Below are 16,294 nucleotides of genomic sequence, written 5' to 3'. Positions count from 1 at the left end.
TGTGAGCTCTTATGGGCAGCCCACCCCTCGTGATATTCTACACTTTCACCAACCTTTAGGCCTCTTTCAGACGGGCGTTTGCGGGAAAAGGTGCGTCTGCGTTGCGGGAACATGCGTGATTTTTCCGCGCGAGTGCAAAACATTGTAATGCGTTTTGCACGCGAGTGAGAAAAATCGGCATGTTTGGTACCCAAACCCGAACTTCTTCACAGAAATTCGGGTTTGGGATCGGTGTTCTGTAGATTGTATTATTTTCCCTTATAACATGGTTATAAGGGAAAATAATAGCATTCTGAATACAGAATGCATAGTACAATAGCGCTGGAGGGGTTAAAAAAATTATAATATATAATTAAACTCACCTTAATCCACTTGATCGCGCAGCCGGCATCTCTACCGTCTTCTTTTTTGCTATGTGCAGGAAAAGAACCTGTGGTGACGTCACTCTGGTCATCATATGGGCCATCACATGATCCATCACCATGGTAAAAGATCATGTGACGGACCATGTGATGACCGGAGTGACGTCACCACAGGTCCTTTTCCTGAACATAGCAAAAAAGAAGACGGAAGAGATGGCGGCTGCGCGATCAAGTGGATTAAGGTGAGTTTAATTTTTATTTTTTTACCCCTCCAGCGCTATTGTACTATGTAACCATGTTATAAGGGAAAATAATAATGATCGGGTCTCCATCCCGATCGTCTCCTAGCAACTGTGTGTGAAAATCGCACTGCATCCGCACTTGCTTGCGGATGCTTGCGAATTTTCACGCAACCCCATTCATTTCTATGGGGCCTGCGTTACGTGAAAAACGCACAAAGAGGAGCATGCTGCGATTTTCACGCAACGCACAAGTGAGGCGTGAAAATCACCGCTCGTGTGCACAGCCCCTTAGAAATGAATGGGTCAGGATTCAGTGCGGGTACAATGCGTTCAACTCACGCATCGCATCCGCGCGGAATACTCGCCTGTGTGAAAGGGGCCTTAGTTACAACTTTCTGGAATATTTTGTATTTAAAAAGTTTGATGAAACTTAAAGAAAAAAAATATATTTTTTAAAAATCCCCATTGAGTCATCAATATGCGATGTCACACAGCACTTCTTAATTTCTCAAGTGTACCCCAAGCTACACGACTCGCCGCGTACTTCACTCCTGCCTCCTTTTTTAAATATAGAACTAATTTCAGAACGTTAGCAATTTCTTATTGAGTTCTTCAAGCCGAATATGTTTGTTCCTGAAAATTAATGGAGAGGTGAACGACTTACAGCTGGCGTAAAAACTGCACTAATTATGGCGGCTGATGCTGCACCTGATCAATCTGAGAGACGTGCAGGATCAATAGCTGGTGGATTATTCTACAGGCAGCAATGCACACAGCAGACGGGGACCATATTGGGACTCTGGCTGCCGGGTCTCCGCTTCCTTGTCACTGTAATATATTGGCCCATAGGACAAGAGGTGAAGAGGGGGGTCAGTTGCTTTTTTGTCCTTCGCACCTTGTGGGAGAGATGTGAAGAATAACTTTTTCGGCCAGACCCTGTTGACTACTTTGCAAGCATTACCCTGTCTGTAAAGCGAAGGGTCAGTACTTTTCCATACAGCTCACGAAAAAGGGGGGAGTGGTCTTTAGAAAGTGTCCTGAAATGCCCAATTGCCTCATTTCTTGGAGATCTTCCAATTACAGTGCATTTGGAAAGTTTTCAAACCAGGGGTGCACACAGATCTCAGAGGGACCCATAGCAAAACTTAGGGGGTTGTCTATTAACACCAGCATTTTAGACTTTCTGATGAATTTGCGCCTTTTGAAGGAAGAAATTAAAATTAAATACTAATTAAAAAATTTTTTTAAATGACTTTGGCCTCAACCACTTTATCTGACTTTTATGTTAGAACAGGTCCTTCTAAATTATGGAACGTCATTTCTCAATGTATTTACACCAAACAGCTGGCAGAAAAACACTGATACAATTCCTGCTTCCCTGCTATCACAAAGCGGTTTGGTTGCAGTCACCACTAGGGGGAGCTCAGTGCATAGGAATTTATGTAATTACTATGGAAGCTTTAATCAACTCTTTTTCATTGAGCTCCCTCTAGTGGCGGCTGCTTGATAATGCAGTGCGTGTGATGGTGTGTGATGCACAGAGCTCTGTAGACCACTATTGCTAGCCATAATAACTGGTGCAGATTTCAGGCATGAGGACAGGAGGCGGGATAGTTCTCGGGGACATTGCTCTGCTGGATATTTCTTTGTTTTGCATTATGCCTTTAAGACACGTTATTATTTTTCCCTGACAATGTGGAAATTATTTCTGCCTGGAATTCTTCAGGTTTGACATTTGCTAAATACCAGTGAAAAATGCTAAAAGTCAGATAAAAATCGAAGCGTAGGCGTGACCGGCGCTGCGCGCGTGGTGGCTTCTCGCCTCATCACCCTTGACTCTTTACATATTTAGTTCACGGTCATTTATTGCTGGGCACATTTTGTGCTTGCAGTTCCTGCTCCTTTACAACACTAGTATTACTTGGGGTGTGGACATTTTTGCATCAGTTGTTTTAAAGGTTGAGCAAAGCAGAATGTCAGGAGAACTTGTTGTAAGGGTAATTCAGTAATGATATATTTTTGTAGTGTGGATTATCTTGTCTGCGGTTCCATCCCCCCGCCAGAAACAGCGCCAGTCTCGTCCTGGTGAACCCCTTTAGACTCCGGTGAACCCCCTTACTCACATTCCTCCTGCCTCTTCCCAGAAGTATGGCCGAACTGAATGCAAATCAGATATTTAACCCTACAAAATCCCAGATGTCATTTTACTGTTCTCCTTCATTTCCAAATCCAGGTTGAAATCAATCTCAAGAGATACCCAACGCCATACCCAGAAGATCTAAAAAATATGGTGAAGTCAGTTCAGAACATGGTCGGTAAAGGAAGTCACAGCTCTTCATTGGAAAATTCCATTCCGACACCAACCGCCGAGCAGAATCTGAAGGAGAAATATGAGCATAAGTGGCCAATGTCAACAAAAGAGATGAAATCCGAGGTGATTCACATATTATCTATATAACACATGGCCGACTGCTGGACTCTACATATGAGTCCAGTCCCAGGCCCCCGAGCATGGTGGGGCAGTGTGGTCAACCAAGTAGCTTCCTACTAGTCAAACATCCAGTTCTCTATGACCTGCGAGGACTGTACATGGTGTCCTCTTCTTGGATCTCCAGTAACGATCCATACTTATGGTTAACATCAGACATTATACAGAATTTGGGACAAAGAACGCCATGGACAGGGATCTTTGGGTCTGACTTTGGAATTTATATTACCTTTTTGTCCTAAGCATCTCCTGTAGTTCCAGTACTTGAGGAAATCTAATGCCTAGGTGTATGTTTTATTATTTACTGTAGATAGCATCAAATAATGGGGAGTCCAACTTCTCTTGAAAGTAGTTTTTTGCCTAATTTTGTTGGTATTTACATTTTCAACTTTTTTATGAAGTGAGGCCAAAGTGAGAGTTTACCATACAAGAAGGGAGGTGACGATTTTGCCTCGGGTGCCCCCCAATTGTAGGGGGCGGGATTTTGCAGACATACAGTCCGAACACTGTGCCATCTACAGTTAGAACCAGTAGGTGGCCACTTCCTGGCCAAAGTGGATATTACCATCGTTTCTTCAAAGTACCTCCTATACCTTATAAGTAGAGGGAAAGCAGAGGGTTCTGGCTAAAAACCTAAAAACCCAAACTTCCATTAACCTATTATTAAAATTAGTGGTTGTCCCCGTTACTATTCACTGGTCGATCATGCATGCTAATTCCTGTCTGAGCAGAAGGAGATGGAACGAAGAACAATGTGGAGGGACTCAGTTGTGCATAAAGTAGTTGTCTAAAATAGTTACCTCTTTAGACAGGTCAATGAACCATAGCTAAGGGTGGTTGTCCATTACTAAAAACACACGGCTAGTTTAATCTGCAAAAAGCGCCATTCCTGTCCAAAAGGTGTATGGGGTATTGCAGCTTAAAGGAGTTCGCTGGTTTTATAATGAAATGTTATTTATCTGCAAGAGTACCCCAAACACTACATTGTATGGCCTCATACACCTGTTTTTCCTGTCAGCACTTTCCTTCCCCAGTTCTCGGCATCAGTGCATCCTGGCAGGATGTTTACAAACAGAACTTCCTGTTTTCATCAGCATCCTGCTGTGTTCTCTAACCATACCCAGCATGCTTTGTAATGTTCCCCAGGGCTTGGTCCACCTGCCACAATTTTTCTTTGAGCTGTAGTCACACCCCCTACACTTCCCCTCTCTGTATTACCTAGGCAGATCAAGCCCTATGAAATATTACAGAGCTAAGCATGCTGGGACTGGTTAAAGAACACAGGAGGATGGAAACAGGAAGTTCTACACGTACACATCCTGTCAGGAAGCAGTGATGCTGAGAATAGGGGAAGGAAAGTGCTAACATGAAAAACAGGTGTAAGGGGCAAACATTTCTGTGTCTGACTCTGGGCAGATAAAAAAAAAAAATTATGAATTTGGAGGGATGCCTTTAACTCAGATTTACATCAATGGAGTTTAGCTACAATATCAGATATAACTCATGGACAGTTGTGGTCCTGATTACGGAAGAGAGCAGCCATGTTTTTCAAGTTATAGTTGACTCCCTTAGCTTGGATGTCATCATTTATGGACAACCCCTTTGGCGGAGATGTCATAATTTAAGGACAACTTCTTTGGCTTTGAAGCCGTCAGTTATGAACAAGCCCTTTAGCTTAGACGCCATCATACACAGTCTGACTGTCCTTAAAGGGGTGGCCTCAAAAAAGACAAACCCATCATAGAGCGGGGTCCAAGCTTGGGATGCACATCTTTTTACCATGGTAGACAGCAACCAACAAAAAACGTTGGTCATACATCTGAATGGGTGGCAACGGTTTCTATGGCCAGCCACAAAAAATAGTCTTGACATGGCTATGGATTGAGATGTGGTCTTGTCTTTTTACTAGAGAAATTCTGCAGAAAAAATAATAATTAAATGTGGCGGATTTTAGGAATAATTTTAATTTTTAATTGAATTACAGTTTGCATAATTCTTTAGTAACTCAGATCCATATGTGTGTATGCTTATAGTCAATGGATAATGTGGAGTATAAAAATGGTTGTCTCATCAAGGCGACCCTAGACTCTGTCCTCCACAAGGAAAAACCCCTCTATTAGGCAGAGTGATAAACCGCTGGCAAACCTGTCCTAGTCTTGTATTATAAGGTAATTTATTGTTTTAAATGCATACTGTGTAATACCAAATGTCTCCTGTAGTGGCCACCATTGTCAAAAGTGTAACCGATTGCAAATTATCTGGCGATATCAGATAATCCAGTTAAAAAGAAGCTTTCAGTGGAAAGAATATTTTTATACTCCATTCTAGCCATCCCAATAAAGTGCTGGTTAACGTTACATTGATTTTATTGAAGTAGTTTGGGCACAGCAGACTCTTGCAACTTTTACTAAAATTCGTTGATAGGTTTAATATGCAAATTTCATTTTTATTATTTTTTTTCAGGTTTCAAATCGGGAACACAAGGAATTCCAGAAGACCCAAATCTCTGATGCTGGAAACATTCGTAGTTATTCCCTAGACGTCCCAAAGAAGAAAGAAAAGGACGAGCATTCGGAAAGATCAGAGGTAACAGTCAGTTAAGGATCCGTAGCACCTAAAGTGGAAATGAAATCATATGAGTCTACCAGTTCCAGAGATTTTTTTTAAATTGCTGTTACTTAATATCTTATTTTCATTCAAAATGTCCATTCTACAGTACATTTGGCCCAAGTGCCTTGACTAAAAGTTATGACTTCTGCCTAATGTTATTTTGTTTATCTGCTAAGCGATTAAAAATGGTTTAGGTTTTATGTGGATGGAGCTTTTAGCCTTTTTTTTAAGCACCTTTAATATCATTTTGCCTTTCAGGAGCCCTTTGGACATCGCACGACTGAAATGCGTATGGCTGAACTACGTCCCTCATTGATAGAGACCCCGTTGTATCCACCAAAACTGGTTCTACTGGGAAAAGATAAGAAAGGTACATCAATTATGTGACTTTACTAATAATGGGTACATCATTTGGGGGCGCCCATTATTGTGGCCAAAATCGGTCTGTCAGGGAACTGGAAACCTTGAAACATCTCTGAAATCCCCTGGTCTTGCTTCTGTTCCCCTTGAGTTGATTTCTAGGGTGCATATAGAAGTCTTGTTTGACAAAGGCTCATAGGCTCAAAAACTTTGCTATATGGAGCGGGGCAAATAATGAAGACTGGAGCATTGGATGGTGGCATTGCCAGGGAGTTCTTCAACTTTGATGATAGGCATGATGGTGTTCTTCATTGGCATGAGGTCTAACTCATGAGACATTAGGCAAAGCTTGGCAAAACATGCCCATTTTGGCAAGATTGGCCAACAATCCAATGTGCATGCAGGGAACCCAGGGGGGTGGATTGGGTAAGTTGGGTTTTAACTTACCTGATACTTTGTTTCCACAGAAGATAAGCAACTGCCGGCCTTATTCCCCTCCACCATTAAAATAAACATGAATACACATGTTGAGCTGAGCTTGCATGTTTATGGGGAAGATGGGAGAATTAACTTCTGGACAAATGAGTGTCCAATCATGAATTATTTAAAGAGGTTTTCTGGGATTTTAATATTGATGGTCTAGCCTCAGAATAGATAATCAATATCTGATCAGTAGGTGGGCACTGACAACCCACGATCAGCTGTTTCAGATCAGCTCCGTCTATTGTATTGTGGACAGAGGTGGTTACTGCAGTGCTGCCTCCATTGAAGTGATTGGTAACCAGCTCCGTCCACTACACAACTGACAAAGCTACTCTGAAACAGCTGGTGTCGGACTCCCGCTGATCAGATATTGATGACGTATTCTGAGGACAGGCCATCAATATTAAAATCCAGAAAAATGACTTTAATGTGCATGGCCAGACCTACAGTTATGATAAATGGGCTAACAGTTAATTATCAGGATTGTCGTAACTCTAGTTGGCTTAGTTCACATAGCTTCCTAGTTTATAGGTGACAGGTCCATTTAAAAGGGGTTGTCCAGGTTCAGAGCTGAACCCGGACATATCCCCATTTTCACCCAGGCAGCCCCCTTATATGAGCATCAGAGCATTTCATGCTCCGATTCTCTATCTTGCCCTGGGGGCAAAGGCTTTTTTTTTTGAGATTCAGTGACGTACCGGGCTCTCAATAGGTAAGCTTGGCAGAGGCTTCCGCCTAGCAGTGTTGCCGGTGACGTCACCGACACTAATGGGCAGCCTTTAGCATTGCCCTAGCCTGGGGCAGCATTAAAGCTCACCCATCAGTGCCAGTGATGTCACTATATATATATATATATATATAAACAAACAGCCCTTACCCTGCGCAGGGCAAGGGAGAGCATTGAAGCATGAAATGCCCTGATCCTCATATCAAGAGGGCTTCCTGGGTGAAAATGGGGACATGTCCGGCTCCAGCTCTGAACCCTTGTCCTAGTAGTTCCACATTTTTCTCATATAGTCCCATGGTACATCTAATGCTATGATGTTCTTTATTAAAGTGGTTCTGCAGTTTGTTTAAACTGATGATCTATCCTCTGGATAGATCATCAGCATCTGACCGGCTGATCATCTGTTTGAGAAGGTAGTGGCGCTCCAGGAGCGCGCGGCCTTCTTACTGCTTGCCGCAGGCCCACTGACGTCACGACTTGTATCAACTGGCCTGGGTGCGGTTAAGCTCCATTCAAGTGAACAGAGCTTAGCCGCGCCCAGGCTAGTTGATACAAGTCGTGACGTCACTGAACCTGCAGTAAACAGTGAGAGCGCCGCTGCCTTCTCAAACAGCTGATCGGCAGGGGTCCCGGGTGTCGGACCCCCGCCGATCAGATGCTGATGATCTATCCAGAGGATAGATCAGCAGTTTAAACAAACTGCAGAACCCCTTTAAATGTCCTTTAGAGTAGGTCTTAATGAACCGGGACATCAAACCACCTATCTTTCATACAAGACCATATAGTGAGAGCTAACCAAATGGATATTCTTCTATGTAGACCTGTAATATCCAGTTAGTAAAAAGGTTGGGCCTTTAATTGCACTTCCCAATGAGAGCTTCTTGGAGGATAAAGTTGTAAAAATAGTTCACACTGCGTCGTTGCTCCACATTTTTGTATCTACAGAGTCCACAGACGAGTCAGAGATGGATAAGCACCATCATAACAGTGTGTCATCAGGGACCTATTCCGACTACTCACCTTCTCAAGCTTCTTCTGGCTCGTCTAATGCGCGTGTGAAAGTGCAGATTACCGCTAAAGAGGCTGTAAATAGCTCATTGTGGGGTAACAGGTCTGTTAAATCCTTAACTCTCCGCTCTCTGCTCTCCCTGGTATCAGGATGGTGCCACTTATTTCTGACAGTCTGGTTACCAGGAAAACAATGGAAATTAATATATTTTTTTATTTCTCTGTTTTGTAGGCTGACTCAGTCCTTCCCACAACCTCTCGAAACGAAGCCATTGCTGAGCCAGCGGGAGGTGGCACCTATAGGAAATCTGCAGCAGCGCAATGACCGGCAGAACCTCAATGACTCTTTCACTGAAAACTGGGACAACAGCACGCACTACGACAACACCGGATTTGTGGCGGAAGAAAACACAGTAGAAAATGCAGGAGGTAACCCAATGCTGTCTTCAAAATCAAGAAGCACATCCTCTCATGGAAGGCGGCCATTAATCAGGCAAGATCGAATTATTGGAATACCTTTGGAGTTGGAACAACCATCACAGAGGAACTCTCAAGAAGCAGACGTTTCTCCCAGCAATCCTTGGCAAAACTGGACTCGGACTCCCAGTCCATTTGAAGACAGGACAGCATTTCCTTCTAAACTTGAAACCACCCCCGTCAATAGTCCAATGCCGGAACGGAAAGAACATAAGCCACAGTCATTAGAAAACCCAAGCACATTCTCTTCAGGCCGATCATGGGAGTTTCATGACACCAGCTCTAGTCGGAGCATGGGAAATGTATTTCCACATAGCCATTGCCGTCCTGAGTCTGCCAAAAACACCATATCAGTGAGCAAAAGTACTGAAAGACTGTCGCCATTAATGAAGGACTTGAAGACGGGCAGGTTCAAAAAGTCTCAGAGTATAGATGAAATAGACATCGGGGCATTCAAAGTGTACAACATACCCTTACAAAACTATGATCGAAGACACCACATGCAAGGAAGCCATGACCGACCAGACTTTGGTATGTTACAGGAGCAAAGTATGTCTCGCAGTCAGTCGGTGCCAATGCTTGATGATGAGTTGTTGGGTTATGGAACCAGTAGAGGACAACAACAAAAGCCCACCACAAAGAAAGTCTACCAGTTTGACCAAAGTTTTAACCCAACGGGTGCAGTTGAAGTAAAGCCAGAGAAGAGAGTACCTCCTCCATTTTCATACAACCCTGACTCCTACTCCTCTCAGCAAACAAAGACAATGGCAAAAGATCTGATCAGCCCAAGAGCCTACAGAGGATACCCACCCATGGAGCAGATGTTCTCCTTTTCTCAACCTTCGGTCAATGAAGATTCCATTCCTCCTCAGTTTACTAGTCAAGGATCAAGGCCAGGATTCTTGACAAGGGCAGATTCTTTGGCAAGTGCCACAGAGATGTCGATGTATAGGAGGGTGAGTGAGCCACATGAACTTCCACAGACAGACCGGTATGGCAGGCCTCCGTTCCTTGGGGCTATAGAGCGCCAAAGCAGTATGTCAGTGGCTGAATCTCAGTTTCTAAAGAGAAATGGTCGCTATGATGATGATCACACCTCCTATCCAGACATGAAGTCTCAAGGAAGCAGTTATCAAGTCAAAACTCTTACACAGAGACGACCATTGTCTGCCAGAAGCTACAGCACTGAGACCTATGGGACCGCTCAAACCCGTCCTGTTTCTGCTAGGCCAACCATGGCAGCACTGCTTGAAAAGATGCCGTCTGATTACAACTTAGTTAACTATGGTGACAAGACCTCTGACAGTGACATGAAGACAAGGCAGAATCAGGGAAAAATGGACGATAGCTGTAATAAAATGCCGCCAGACTGGAGACAGCAGCTGCTTAGACACATAGAAGCTAGAAGACTGGACAGGGTATGTCTTCTATGTATTCTTATTGCAACATATCCATATTTTTGCATGTTAGATATGAAGATTGTTCTTCTAGTTAGAGGAAAGTCAACAGCATTAAGTCCTTGTTACCAAAGCTGGCCATACACATGAATGCTATTTCTGCCGACTCCACAATATACATGCACCATTGATATTGGCTTATCTCCTATATGAGGAAAGGATTGGGCATGTTGCAATCCAATGTGCCCAACCCCATCTGCAGACTCAGGAGGTCCACATACACATAATAACGCTGTCCAATATTTCCAAGATCAGCTGGTTCACCCAACTTTTCTTTTATGTGTATGGCCAGATTTAGGCTACTTTCCCACTGGCATTTTGGCTTTCCGTTTGTGAGATCCGTTCAGGGCTCTCACAATCGGTCCAAAACAGTTTTGCCCTAATGCATTCTGAATGGAAAAGGATCCACTCAGAATGCATCAGTTTGCCTCCGTTCCGTCTTGCAGCATTTTGGTGTCTGTCTGACAAAATGGAGCCAAACGGATCCGTCCTGGTACACAATGTAAGTCAATGAGGACAGATCCGTTTTCACTGGCACAATAGAAAACGGATCCTTCCCTTATTGACTTTCAATGGTGTTCAAGACGTCTTGGCTATGTTAAAGATAATACAAACGGATCCGTTCTGAACAGATGCAGACGGTTGTATTATCTGAACAGATCCATCTGTGCAGATCCATGACGGATCCGCACCAAACGCGAGTGTGAAAGTAGCCTAAGACTACCGCCTTTTTGCTCCAGTGGTTGGTTGCAGAACTATAGGCCAGACCAAACATGGCATCAGTATCTTCCAGGAGACCAAACCATTTTGGTTAGTGAATGGTACCTCTTCCAACCCTACTAAGGCTACTTTCACACTAGCGTTTTTCTTTTCCGGCGCTGAGTTCCGTCCTAAGGGCTCAAATCTGGAAAAGAACTGATCAGGATTATCCCCATGCATTCTGAATGGAGAGAAATCCGTTCAGGATGTCTTCAGTTCAGTCTTTTTGACTGATCAGGCTTTTCAGGAAACCGTAGCATGCTGTATTTTTACCTCCGGCCAAAAATCCGGAACACTTTGACTGAACGCCGGATCCGGCCTTTTTCCCATTGACTTGCATTAACACCGGCGCCGTGTGTTCCGTCAAACCGGATCCAGGTTTTGCATGTTAAACCCCAAAAATTTGAAAAAAAAGTTAAAGTCCATAAATGGCGGATCCATTTTTTCCAATGCATTTTTTCATTGTGATCAAAATCCTGATCAGGATTCAAATGTAATCCATTTCCACAAGTTTTTTCCGGATCCGGCGGGCAGTTCCGGTGTCGGAATTGAACGCCGGATTCAAACAACGCTAGTGTGAAAGTAGCCTAAAATTAATATTTTTGTCTTGGTGATCCAAGTAATAGACATCTTGAATTACTGCACAGTCTTGAATTGACTATAAACAACTTTTTGGTTATTTCTGGTGGGATCTTTTTGGAAATCCAATGACAATAAGCACATGATTTCTTCTTCAGAGGGGTGGCATTGGTAATTTTTCACAATTGTTTGGCCTCTTTAGAGGTGAATGGTGCCAGAGGTGTCTGAAAGCCATTGACCACAACAATTTTTGTTGAAACATTATGTGAATGGGAGAGTTGTGGTGATAATGGCATAAATAAAATGGCAGCCAAGCAACTTTTGGCCAGCATTTATTTTATATCGAAGTACAACTTTAATTATTCAACCTCCCGGCAACTTTTACTCTTTTGAAAATATTTTCCTTGGTGATATTTTTTAGGTCTCTTTCAAACCAAAATCATTGTATCAACTGCACATTTTTTAACTACTCAAGATATATATATATATATATATATATATATACAGTGGGGCAAAAAGGTATTTAGTCAGCCACCAATTGTGCAAGTTCTCCCACTTAAAAAGATGAGAGAGGCCTGTAATTTTCATCATAGGTATACCTCAACTATGAGAGACATAATGAGGAAAAAAATCCAGAAAATCCAGAATTTATTTGCAAATTATAGTGAAAAAGAAGTATTTGGTCAATGACAAAGGTTAATCTCAATGCTCTGTTATATACCCTTTGTTGGCAATGACAGAAGTCAAACGTTTTCTGTAAGTCTTCACAAGGTTTTCACACACTGTTGTTGGTATTTTGTCCCATTCCTCCTTGCAGATCTCCTCTAGAGAAATTATGTTTTGGGGCTGTCGCTGGGCAACACAGACTTTCAACTCCCTCCAAAGGTTTTCTATGGGGTTGAGATCTGGAGACTGGCTAGGGCACTCCAGGACCTTGAAATGCTTCTTACGATGATGAAAGACCCAGCCATGTTTCATCTTCAATGCTCTTGCTGATGGAAGAAGTTTTTCACTCAAAATCTCACGATACATGGCCCCATTCATTCTTTCCTTTACACGGGTCAGTCGTCCTGTTCCCTTTGCAGAAAAACAGCCCCAAAGCATGATGTTTCCACCCCCATGCTTCACAGTAGGTATGGTGTTCTTTGGATGCAACTCAGCATTCTTTCTCCTCCAAACACGATGAGTTAAGTTTTTACCAAAAAGTTCTACTTTGGTTTCATCTGATCATATGACAGTCTCCCAATCCTCTTCTGGATCATCCAAATGGTCTCTAGCAAACTTCAGATGGGCCCGGACCTGCTTAAGCAGGGGGACACGTCTGGCACTGCAGGATTTGAGTCCCTGGCGGCATAGTGTGTTACTGATGGTAGCCTTTGTTACTATGGTCCCAGCTCTCTGCAGGTCATTTACTTGGTCCCCCCGTGTGGTTCTGGGATCTTTGCTTACCGTTCTTGTGATCTTTTGTGACCCAACAGGGTGAGATCTTGCGTTGAGCCCCAGATCGAGGGAGGTCATCAGTGGTCTTGTATGTCTTTCATTTTGTAATAATTGCTATTGCAGATTCAGTCTTCCCAGTGGTGCAGGTCTACAATTTTGTTTCTGGTGTCCTTCGACAGCTCTTTGGTCTTGGCCATAGTGGAGTTTGGAGTGTGACTGTTTGAGGTTGTGGACAGGTGTCTTTTATACTGATGACAAGTTTAAACAGGTGCCATTAATACAGGTAACAAGTGGAGGAAAGAGGAGACACTTAAAGAAGAAGTTACAGGTCTGTGAGAGCCAGAAATCTTGCTTGTTTGTAGGTGACCAAATACTTATTTTACCGAGAAATTTACCAATTAATTCATTAGAAATTCTACAATGTAATTACCTGTATTCTTTCCCCTCATTCTGTCTCTCATAGTTGAAGTATATCTATGATGAAAATTAAAGGCCTCTCTCATTTTTTTAAGTGCGAGAACTTGCACAGTTGGTGGCTCACTAAATACTTTTTTGCCCCACTATTTATTTATATATACATAAAGTTGGTCATATTAAGATCTCAGCCTCACTGCATTATAGTGAAAGGCAGCAAAAAATGATCAATGTATATTTTGTGGCATATGGAGAGAATATGAGAAGAACACATAGAAGCTTGGGAGCTTGCCATGGCTAGAGTTGACTCCATGGTTTCATTGCTGAAGGACAACAGATTCAACCACTTAGCAGAGATGCTGTTACATTAGTCGTCTCCAACCTGTGGTTGTCCAGATGTCGCCAAATTGCAGCTTTTAGCAGTACCCTGATGTAGGCACCTGAAGTGTTTCTTACTGAAATATCAAAATAAATCACATAACTGGTTGAAGGAGTAACAATGTTGTAATAAAGAATACATTGTTTATTTCCCAGTTGGACCTTCTGTATGTGGCATTTTTGAGACTGGAGTATCTACAACTAACATGGCCATTCAATGTGTTGAACTGAACCAGATTTAAGGAGAAGTATGGGTCTTCTGATGACCAGCTGAATGAGTCAACTGGGTAACTCACTACTCTTGAGTTTTTCTTGGTGATGTTGGACTACCTAGCCAACATATTCAGCTGGCACTTTGTGGTATATACTGTGGGCACCCTACAGTTATCACAAGGTTAACACTTCAGTAATGTCTTGAAGTAAAAGGGACATGTCACAAGTGTCAGAGGTAGTTCACCAGATGGGAACCTCCTTATTCCAGTCCCTTTTTTTATGGAGAAGTAGCAGCACATTGTAATCATTCAATAAGGACATTAGCAGTTACAGGATCCTTACCGGTAAATACAGTAGTAAAAAAGTACCAACCAAGCAACATCAGTGTAGACTCACTGTGTTACAAGATATAAAAGATAATGCTAAAAAGGACAGGACAAGGACAGAACAATAGCTTTAGGTCAGATAAAAAGTATATTTTTTAAGAGATGAAAGTAAATAAATATTTGAAGTACTTTTTGATAGCAATGGGTAGGAATGAAAATACTATAATACAGCCTCTATGTACAAGAATCTAACTACTATAATACTGCCTCCTATGTGCCGTAATATAACTACTATAATACTGCTCCTATGTACAAGAATATAACTACTATAATACTATCTCTATGTACAAGAATATAACTAATACTGCATCCTATGTACAAGAATATAACTACTATAATACTGCCTCCCATGTACAAAAATATAACTACTATAATACTGCCTCCTATGTACAAGAATATAATTACTATAATACTGCTCCTATGTACAAGAATATAAATACTATAATACTGCTCCTATGCACAAGAATATAATTACTATAATACTGCTCCTATGTACAAGAATATAACTACTATAATACTGTCTCCTATGTACAAGAATATAAATACTATAATACTGCTCCTATGTACAAGAATATAAATACTATAATACTGACTCCTGTGTACAAGAATATAACTAATATAATACTGCCTCCTGTGTACAAAAATATAACTACTATAATACTGCTCCTATGTACAAGAATATAACTACTATAATACTGCCTCCTATGTACAAGAATATAAATACTATAATACTGCCTCCTATGTACAAGAATATAACTACTATAATACTGCCTCCTATGTACAAGAATATAACTACTATAATACTGCCTCCTATGTACAAGAATATAAATACTATTATACTGCCTCCTATGTACAAGAATATAACATACTATAATACTGCCTCCTATGTACAAGAATATAACTACTATAATACTGCCTCCTATGTACAAGAATATAACTACTATAATACTTGCCTACTAGTACAAGAATATAACTACTATAATACTGTCTCCTATGTAAAGAATATAACTACTATAATACTGCTCCTATGTACAAGAATATAACTACTATAATACTTGCTCCTATGTACAAGAATAACTACTATAATACTGCTCCTATGTACAAGATATAACTACTATAATACTGCCTCCTATGTACAAGAATATAAGACTATAATACTGCCTCCTATGTGCAAGAATATAACTACTATAATACTGCTCCTATGTATAAGAATTTAACTACTATAATACTGACTCCTATGTACAAGAATATAACTACTATAATACTGCTCCTATGTACAAGAATATAACTACTATAATACTGCTCCTATGTACATAGGAATATAACTACTATAATACTGCCTCCTATGTATAAGAATATAACTACTATAATACTTGTCCTCCTATGTACAAGAATATAACTACTATAATACTGTCCTATGTACAGAATATAACTACTATAATACTGCTCCTATGTACAGAATACTACTATAATACTGCTCCTATGTACAAGATAAACTACTATAATACTGCCTATGTACAGAATATAACTACTATAATACTGCCCTATGTACAAGAATATAACTACTATAATACTGCTCCTATGTACAAGAATATAACTACTATAATACTGCTCCTATGTACAAGAATATAACTACTATAATACTGCTCCTATGTACAAGAATATAACTACTATAATACTGCCCTATGTACAAGAATATAACTACTATAATACTGCTCCTATGTACAAGAATATACTACTATAATACTGCTCCTATGTACAAGAATATAACTACTATAATACTGCTCCTATGTACAAGAATATAACTACTATACTGCTCCTATGTACAAGAATAACTATAATACTGCCTCCTATGTAGAATATAACTACTATAATACTGCCCTATGTACAAGAATATAACTACTATAATAC

At 41.2% G+C, this 16,294-nt stretch overlaps 1 protein-coding gene across 1 annotated transcript in view; it reads left to right on the top strand.

Moving 5' to 3' along the window:
- The window catches only part of LRRC7 (leucine rich repeat containing 7), a 121,929-nt gene that overhangs the window by 82,305 nt on the left and 23,330 nt on the right, over positions 1–16,294 (top strand). Inside the window, exons 16-20 of the mRNA XM_044302374.1 lie at positions 2,838–3,038; positions 5,556–5,678; positions 5,961–6,072; positions 8,218–8,383; positions 8,513–10,175. Of these exons, the coding sequence (XP_044158309.1) occupies positions 2,838–3,038; positions 5,556–5,678; positions 5,961–6,072; positions 8,218–8,383; positions 8,513–10,175 (2,265 nt within the window). The remainder of the gene's footprint in view (positions 1–2,837; positions 3,039–5,555; positions 5,679–5,960; positions 6,073–8,217; positions 8,384–8,512; positions 10,176–16,294) is intronic.

The sequence above is a fragment of the Bufo gargarizans genome, chromosome 7 (genome assembly GCF_014858855.1).
Source record: "Bufo gargarizans isolate SCDJY-AF-19 chromosome 7, ASM1485885v1, whole genome shotgun sequence".
Taxonomy (NCBI): Eukaryota; Metazoa; Chordata; class Amphibia; order Anura; family Bufonidae; genus Bufo; species Bufo gargarizans.
This window is presented reverse-complemented; position numbering and strand designations above follow the sequence as displayed.